An 8,575-nucleotide genomic window follows, 5' to 3' on the forward strand; every position below is an offset into this window, starting at 1 on the left:
TTATATTGAACGTTAAAATCGAAAACTACGAAAGCTGTTACGTAACTCATCAACATATTATAAAATATTGTTTTGCTATTATATGGCTGCAAGGTTCCATTGAAAATTGCATTCGATTATATATTTTTTGTTGCATGCTCCTCTGAATATACAAAGGTATTAACACCTAGAGTAAATTCATATCGTTAATATGTAAGAATATTCTTATTGAGAAAGCTCGTGTATTCAATCTGTTCCAGATAATATAATTATCCAACGTAATTGCAACCATATTAATAAATTGTTTGGTGTGTCCGATATTTATAGCAGGTACATATAAGCTTTATTAAGAACCATACTTCATAATTACGAGGATATATCATTATTCAGAAAAATACATTTTAAACAGCAAGAAATAGAGACGAGATTTAGGACAAAAAAATCAAAGATTTACTTTCAGAATTGCACTATTAATTATAATTAACACATTGTCTATAGAAAACCATCAATCAAATGTATTACAGACATTTAATAGATTATTTGTAGAATAAGAGTTATATTACAAATACCGAGAAAATAATCATACATAATACAGATAAGTTATTGTACGTAATATAAAAATTGTTTTAGATTTAAAATATTGGATATTATAAGTTTCGTTTCACAGTAAATTCTGTGTATTTTTCTCCAAAGTTCTTATAAAGGTGCATGTTTTACTTGATGTGATAATTGTTTTACATTAAATGCAAATGACAAAACACAATGACTGTTTCCATTTCTTAATTGATAATATTCTAAACATAGATTTAAGTAGAATCTCTAATCATAAACACCGGACTTAAACTAACATGCATGCAGATTTTCTCAAAAACAAAAACTAAAAGAACATTAAAAATTAACAAACGTAAATGTATCAATTGAATTGGTTTATTTCAAATCATTTACTCTCTTTTTCTCTCACTGATGATCATACATGATATAAAATATTATTTACTACCCAGAAACTAGCCGTCCGCATGTCGATATGAATGATAACGTGGTTGGACCATACCTGTCGGGTGTTGGTTCGTCGCGAGCAACTCACTGCACTACGCACCCATTAACTGGCACTACCAACAGTCTGTCCTTGTCCATAACCACCTCCCCTTAGGGATAGTTTCATGATGATAATACAGGGTCGGTAACCTTTAAAACAACACTGTCAAATGATATTGCACATTTCAATGTAAGTTTAGCTAGCACTATGACGTTCTTCCCACGTCGTAAGGCGTTCGTTGAGAATGTACTGATGTATTTGAGAACATATTTCGCACAAGTCCATTGGATGATTGGTGCAATGTTCCGGGTGGGGAGGAAAACGCTGATCCCGGGGATACAGGTAGTCCGTGAACGCCTTTGAAAAGACTAAGGTCCAATCCCCTTGCGTTCGAGTGTTCCTGGTCTGTATGGGGGATGGATAGGGGTGAATGGGTTGGGTACCACTGGAACGCCTGGCTATTAGTCTTCAAAGACGACGAGCCGGCGGACATATTAGAAGACACCCCCATGTCGAGCCCTAAGAGTCTGTCTACGGAAAAGTTTGTCGTCCGTCCTGCAGTTGTCCCTGGTACGGACGATGATGTGGGTAAAAGTCCCGTGTAGGGATAGAATTGGAACCCACCATACCGTAAGGCAGGTGATGCAGCGGTGCTCCCTCCGAACGGATACAGGGACGAAAAGGGCCACATGTACGAGCCGGGTTTACCTGCTGAACAGGCAAATGGATAAACATGTGGCTGAATTCCTGGGAAACCAGCCCTTTTTAGAGCTGCTAGACGGGTCCTGGAAGCGGACGTGGATCTCCGACGGAGTTTTCCCGTGGTTCCTCCAATGAATACGTCATCACAGGAAGGGTCCAGCATCCAATAATTGCCCTTTCCTGGGTCGTCATAGTGACGGGGAACTTTGACAAAACACTTGTTTAGACTTAAATTGTGTCTGATAGAATTTTGCCATCCTTGTTTATTGTCTTTGTAATATGGAAAGTTCTTCATAATAAATTCATAGATTCCGTTCAGAGTAAGTCTTTTCTCCGGACTGCTTCGAATAGCCATCATAATTAAAGCGTTATAACTAAATGGCGGTTTTTCGGACTTCTTGGCATCGTTGTTGAGTGTCCTGTTGTTGTTTCCGTCCGATTTTGAGTCCGAACTTTTTGAGGCTGGTGCCCTATTCTCTATATTGTCATCACCAGCATTATGTTTGTTATCGAGATTAGGTGTCAACCTAGCACTCGATTCTTTTTCACAAAAGTCAGAGTTTTCTAAATCCGAGTCATACGCCTCGACATCAACATTAGCGTGTTCCTCTTCCACTGATAGACACGAAGTCTCTGATTCGGGACTCTCCGCACTGTCCGGATACCTGCTGCTATATTCCGGGGAGGAACTTGGAAAATCTTCTCCAAGAACTCTGCTAATGCTGAATGACGGTCGACTTCTATTGAGTTGAAAGTCGGGAGAGGTTCCCAGCTGGACCATGGTCGGCGTTGGTACTGCTCCTTTGCTTGGTCTGTGTATGTGTCTCTCTGATAACGGGTAAGCTAGCAATATGAACAAGTTGTCAAACTTTCGCCACTTTTATCAAATGACAACAAGCATCACCTTCGACCATAACACTATCCCTAATGATGTACGGTTGAGTGTCAATACAGGCGTGTATACACGCCCACCGTGAACGATTGAACCAATCATAAATCTACTACAATGGAGATGCTCCGCCCTCGATTGGCCACGCCCCCTGTTGAATCGTAAGGCTGTTTTGTCCTGCCCGCAGCTGTTCGCTCATTGCTTTTGCTAGCCATTGTTATTTAGCATCAATTAATTTGTTCGTCACAAAGCTTAATAATGTTTTCAGGTTTAAGCGTTAACCTGGCTCGTACTACTGTTAGTCCTGGGGTGTCGGTGTATATGATAGTATAGAGCTTATCTGTTGAGGTATTTAACAGTACTAGACGCGTAAACTGAACGGTGCACCCGTCCGTTAAAAATATTGATCACGTCTTCTTATCATTTAATACAAAAGACAACATGTATCAAAGCGATACTAAATAGTAATATTGAAGTTAAGTAAACTTAAGATACGGTAGTTCTTGTTTGTTTACATTTCAGAAGACTGGTGATACACATAATTTGAAATCTTTATACGCACGGTTTTAAATTCCCGTAAAGTCGTTTTTACGCTGCCGAAAAAAACACTATCTTTATTTATATTAAAAGTTTATTTTATGTATACATTTATATACTGCAGTGACGAAATATTTATTTATGCATATACATGTGATATAAACAAATAAATACATTTGCAAAGTGTTTTATCTGATATACACTGGAGCTCAATTTACTGTACATCCATCCAGGGACGCACATACATATAATATGTATCCATGCTCCATCGAACAAAAAAAAAAAGAAAAAAAAAAAGAAGAATAAATAAATAAACAAATAAATAAAAATAAAATCGATGTCTAAGAAAATAGACAAACTCTAACAGTAGTAAAGTGTACTCCACTTGAAAATCGGATGTTCCGTTTATATTTCAAATCGTTGTTGATATTGTGATAAACATCGTACCAAGCCGTTTAGACATTTAACATTTTTCTCTGCAACTATTGCTCTGAACACGTGGTGACATTGGGTACGTGCTTTTCACGTGAGATCGGATAAATGGTGGGAGGGATTGAAGCAGGAGGGGAGCAGTCTGGGTTGTATCAAACAAACACACGATGAGAATATGTATCGAACTCCTTGATACACAAAATCCGGATACTCCAGAGTAAATATTTAGGTTTTTATATTTTGTAAGTATAAACTTACCACCCAAGCCGCGCGGTTGGTCCTTTCTGGTCAGGTGGCTGTGAGTGGACCATGTGTGTATACTCAACACTTAGGACACCATACCTCCACGGGGGCAAACTTCACCTTTATAGAGATGCATGGCTCCCCGGGGGCCATTACGACAGTATGGATGGCATATATACGACCTTAAACGATATTTTAAATATTTCATGCGCTCATTAAAACAAGAGGTGTCCCAATCTGGTGGCCATATTTTGTATACTCTATAAGTAAATATTATTCATGTGTTTTGAGACTAGGTGGGAGCCAAGCTACGATGAGAAGCATTTGTGAAAATATATATGGTGGGAGAAGGGTGAACAGTGAAAATGAAATGATATTATATTTTCGTTTCTTTATCAAATTTCTGAATATTTGTATATGCCATCATGTGACCATGTTATTGTTTATTATTTTGTTATTATTATGGGAGAAGTCGTTTATAAATTGGTAAAACTTGCTGACTAATCCCTTTGTCATTATCATATGTAAATAAAATATGTTTAAACTAAAACTGAAATGAAATGTTTTTCGTATCAATGGCTGATAACTGATGGTAAATTATTAATGTATTATCTCTATTATTGTGTAGTTGGGTAAACTTCCATTAACGATTTAACTAATTACTTGAGACTTGCAAAATTTATATCTGATATGATCTGTATAATTTTTCATACTTTATTTCATGGATCAGAAAATAAAACGAATTTGTTTTAAAGATGAGACGATAGTACAGGTACCGTTATACTTTGTTTTATAGATGGGACCATAGTACAGGTACGTTATACTTTGTTTTATAGACGAGACGATAGTACAGGTACGTTATACTTTGTTTATATAGACGGGACGATAGTACAGGTACCGTTATACTTTGTTTTATAGACGATAGTACAGATACGTTATACTTTGTTATATAGACGAGACGATAGTACAGGTACCGTTATACTTTGTTTTATAGACGGGACCATAGTACAGGTACCGTTATACTTTGTTGTATAGACGAGACCATAGTACAGGTACGTTATACTTTGTTTTATAGACGAGACGATAGTACAGGTACCGTTATACTTTGTTTTATAGACGAGATCATAGTACAGGTACGTTATACTTTGTTTTATAGACGAGACGATAGTACAGGTACCGTTATACTTTGTTTTATAGACGAGACGATAGTACAGGTACCGTTATACTTTGTTTTATATACGAGGTGATAGTACAGGTACGTTATACTTTGTTTTATAGACGAGGTGATAGTACAGGTACCGTTATACTTTGTTTTATAGACGAGACGATAGTACAGGTACCGTTATACTTTGTTTTATAGATGAGACGATAGTACAGGTACGTTATACTTTGTTTTATAGACGAGACGATAGTACAGGTACCGTTATACTTTGTTTTATAGACGAGACCATAGTACAGGTACCGTTATACTTTGTTTTATAGACGAGACCATAGTACAGGTACCGTTATACTTTGTTTTATAGACGAGACGATAGTACAGGTACCGTTATACTTTGTTTTATAGACGAGACGATAGTACAGGTACCGTTATACTTTGTTTTATAGACGAGGTGATAGTAAAGGTACCGTTATACTTTGTTTTATAGACGAGACGATAGTACAGGTACCGTTATACTTTGTTTTATAGACGAGACGATAGTACAGGTACCGTTATACTTTGTTTTATAGACGAGACCATAGTACAGGTACCGTTATACTTTGTTTTATAGACGAGACGATAGTACAGGTACCGTTATACTTTGTTTTATAGACGGGACGATAGTACAAGTACCGTTAGACTTTGTTCTATAGACGTGGTGATAGTACTGGTACCGTTATACTTTGTTTTATAGACGAGGTGATAGTACAGGTACGTTATACTTTGTTTTATAGACGAGACCATAGTACAGGTACGTTATACTTTGTTTTATAGACGATAGTACAGGTACCGTTATACTTTGTTTTATAGACGATAGTACTGGTACGTTATACTTTGTTTTATAGACGAGACGATAATACAGGTACGTTATACTTTATTTTATAGACGAGGTGATAGTACAGGTATGTTATACTTTATTTTATAGACGAGACGATAGTGCAGGTATGTTATACTTTGTTTTATAGACGAGACCATAGTACAGGTACGTTATACTTTGTTTTATAGACGAGACCATAGTACAGGTACGTTATACTTTGTTTTATAGACGAGACCATAGTACAGGTACGTTATACTTTGTTTTATAGACGGGACCATAGTACAGGTACCGTTATACTTTGTTTTATAGACGAGGTGATAGTACAGGTACCGTTATACTTTGTTTTATAGACGGGACCATAGTACAGGTACGTTATACTTTGTTTTATAGACGAGGTGATAGTAAAGGTACCGTTATACTTTGTTTTATAGACGAGACGATAGTACAGGTACCGTTATACTTTTTTTTATAGACGAGACCATAGTACAGGTACCGTTATACTTTGTTTTATAGACGAGACGATAGTACAGGTACCGTTATACTTTGTTTTATAGACGAGACCATAGTAAAGGTACCGTTATACTTTGTTTTATAGACGAGACGATAATACAGGTACGTTATATTTTATTTTAAAGACGAAGCGGTAGTGCAAATTACACTTTGTTTGAAAGACGATGTGATAGTACAAATTTTTTTTTGACGAGGCGAAGATACAAACTATACTTTATTTTATTCTTTTTTGTTTTAAAAGTGGGATGTTGATACAGATGATGCCTTTAAGGATTTTAGAAATGATATTACACATTATATACCTTTTATACACGAGTTAGTTATATTAAAATGTACATTATTTTACGGATAAAAATTGAAATATACAAGCATCATCATTGCAGTTGGTGTGGTTTCCGGATGTGCAAACCTTCTTGTAAGGCATATACATGAAACGTCTGATAAATTCTATAGCATTTCCAACAATTTTCCCAGTAAGTGAATTTGGTGGAAATTCGTCATACAACAGTACATCGGGTTTTTTTTTTTTTTTTTTAGCAATTTTACTAATTTCCACCAACGCCATATGAGCTCTGGTCACCAGACTCACCGTGTATACGACCCATTCACAAATGTTTATACATACATGTAAGGGAAAATTAATTGCTTCAATAAACACTTTGTCAGCAGCAAACATCCGTATAGCATTCAAAGGTCTCGATCAGTCTGTAAGTATACACAAACATGTAAACAGATAAGAATTTAACGACCAACAAATCAGAAGCGCTAACCCAATGTGGTAACATCGCACTCTGCTGACTTTGTGTTATCGGTAGTTCTAATTAGAGTATTTGACCTAACGTTGATGTAGAGGGAAAGAAAATGAGGATGGAAACGTTGGAAAGGCTACTGAAATATATAGCCTAGTTTACCAAATCTTATGATGTATAACTTATAAACAAATCGCCACAAAAATTCAGCAATCTTTGAAGTCGGACGAAAATGACCAAAATGAAACGCCATCCACACTTATCGGGAGCCAATCGTTTAGGGATCAAGTTTGGTGTAACCTTCAGATGAAGGGATATCAGTGGATATTTTCAATAAACAAACTTTCACTACAAAAACATTTGGGATGATGTATGTCGGGTTAAAACTGTGTGCTGGACTCTCTCACACAACGAGTCACCCTCCAAACTCACCGACCTTCTCCCCGGCACCTCATGGGAAAATAAATGTTGGGTTCAAATATTTCGTTTTTACAGATGAAAAGATTAACCAACATGAGTTGATTTAACACAGGATTATCAACCTTTTTTTAATCTAGTTATAGAACCGAGGAAAATTCTTGGCTAGAACTGTATGTTAGTATTTATTATTTCCTTTTACCACAAGCTTGAATCGTATTATTTTTGGAAGTAAGATGTAAAGTAGCTCAAGCATTCTATCGCTATTATATTTTTCTCTAAAATGAATAAGTATACCGACATGATAATGACATCTAGTAAACAATCAACAAGCAAACAATAGAAAAACTAGTACATATACATATATGTATCTATATCTTCAAACCGTGGAAATTGTACCTTTGGTAGTAAATATATGTCTACAACCAGATGAAGCAGAAAATCCTACTTTAACGTTTTTCTCCCTTTTTATTACTAACAATATAATTAATTATTTCATCAAGTTCCAACTGATGTTTTCATATTAGACTCCACTGTCAGTATGATACGATGTTGTGTTTTATCATGTATATGCTGTTATGTAACGTCAACCTATATATAGGGGTCAGATTTATATAAGTGTCTTGACACTTATTTCCGATTTCTTTTAGTATCATTTATATGTTTTATATATCAGTGGAACTTCGTTAACTCGAACTCGACGGGAGCACGAGAAAACTTCGAGTGATCCGAGTGTTCGAAAAGTTTGGTCAATATTTGTCAACATTATATAATCATTATAACTCCGCTCTGTCACTCATCAGTTCAGTGTAAAGACTGGTCAATACATGTAAATGTATATGTAATATTTTGTTCTGTCACTCGTAGTTTGGTGTAGTTTTGCCGATATACAGTCTCGATAAAGTTTCTTTCGCTTAGTCACTTCAGTAACGATCTAATGTTCATGCCATGTTTGCAAAAGGAATAACAATAAAATGGAATTCAACCGAATAACAATTTATTAATGTTATATCAAATAACCGTTTAAATATAACACAGATTATATATAAAACGTAACAGAACCATT

The 8,575-nt window shown here is 35.8% G+C and overlaps 1 protein-coding gene across 1 annotated transcript; it reads right to left on the reverse strand.

Moving 5' to 3' along the window:
- Positions 1–890: 890 nt before the first annotated feature.
- Positions 891–2,636, reverse strand: LOC117323487 (fork head domain transcription factor slp1-like). Its single transcript, XM_033878740.1, has one exon. It carries the CDS (start codon positions 2,496–2,498, stop codon positions 1,221–1,223), a length of 1,278 nt encoding a protein of 425 aa, XP_033734631.1. The 5' UTR covers positions 2,499–2,636; the 3' UTR covers positions 891–1,220.
- Between the last annotated feature and the right edge of the window lie 5,939 nt (positions 2,637–8,575).

The sequence above is a fragment of the Pecten maximus genome, chromosome 3 (genome assembly GCF_902652985.1).
Source record: "Pecten maximus chromosome 3, xPecMax1.1, whole genome shotgun sequence".
NCBI classification, from domain to species: domain Eukaryota; kingdom Metazoa; phylum Mollusca; class Bivalvia; order Pectinida; family Pectinidae; genus Pecten; species Pecten maximus.

Coding starts and splice junctions, on each gene's coding strand:
- LOC117323487 (XM_033878740.1), bottom strand. CDS start 2,498: ATGGTCCAGCTGGGAACCTCTCCCGACTTTCAACTCAATAGAAGTCGA.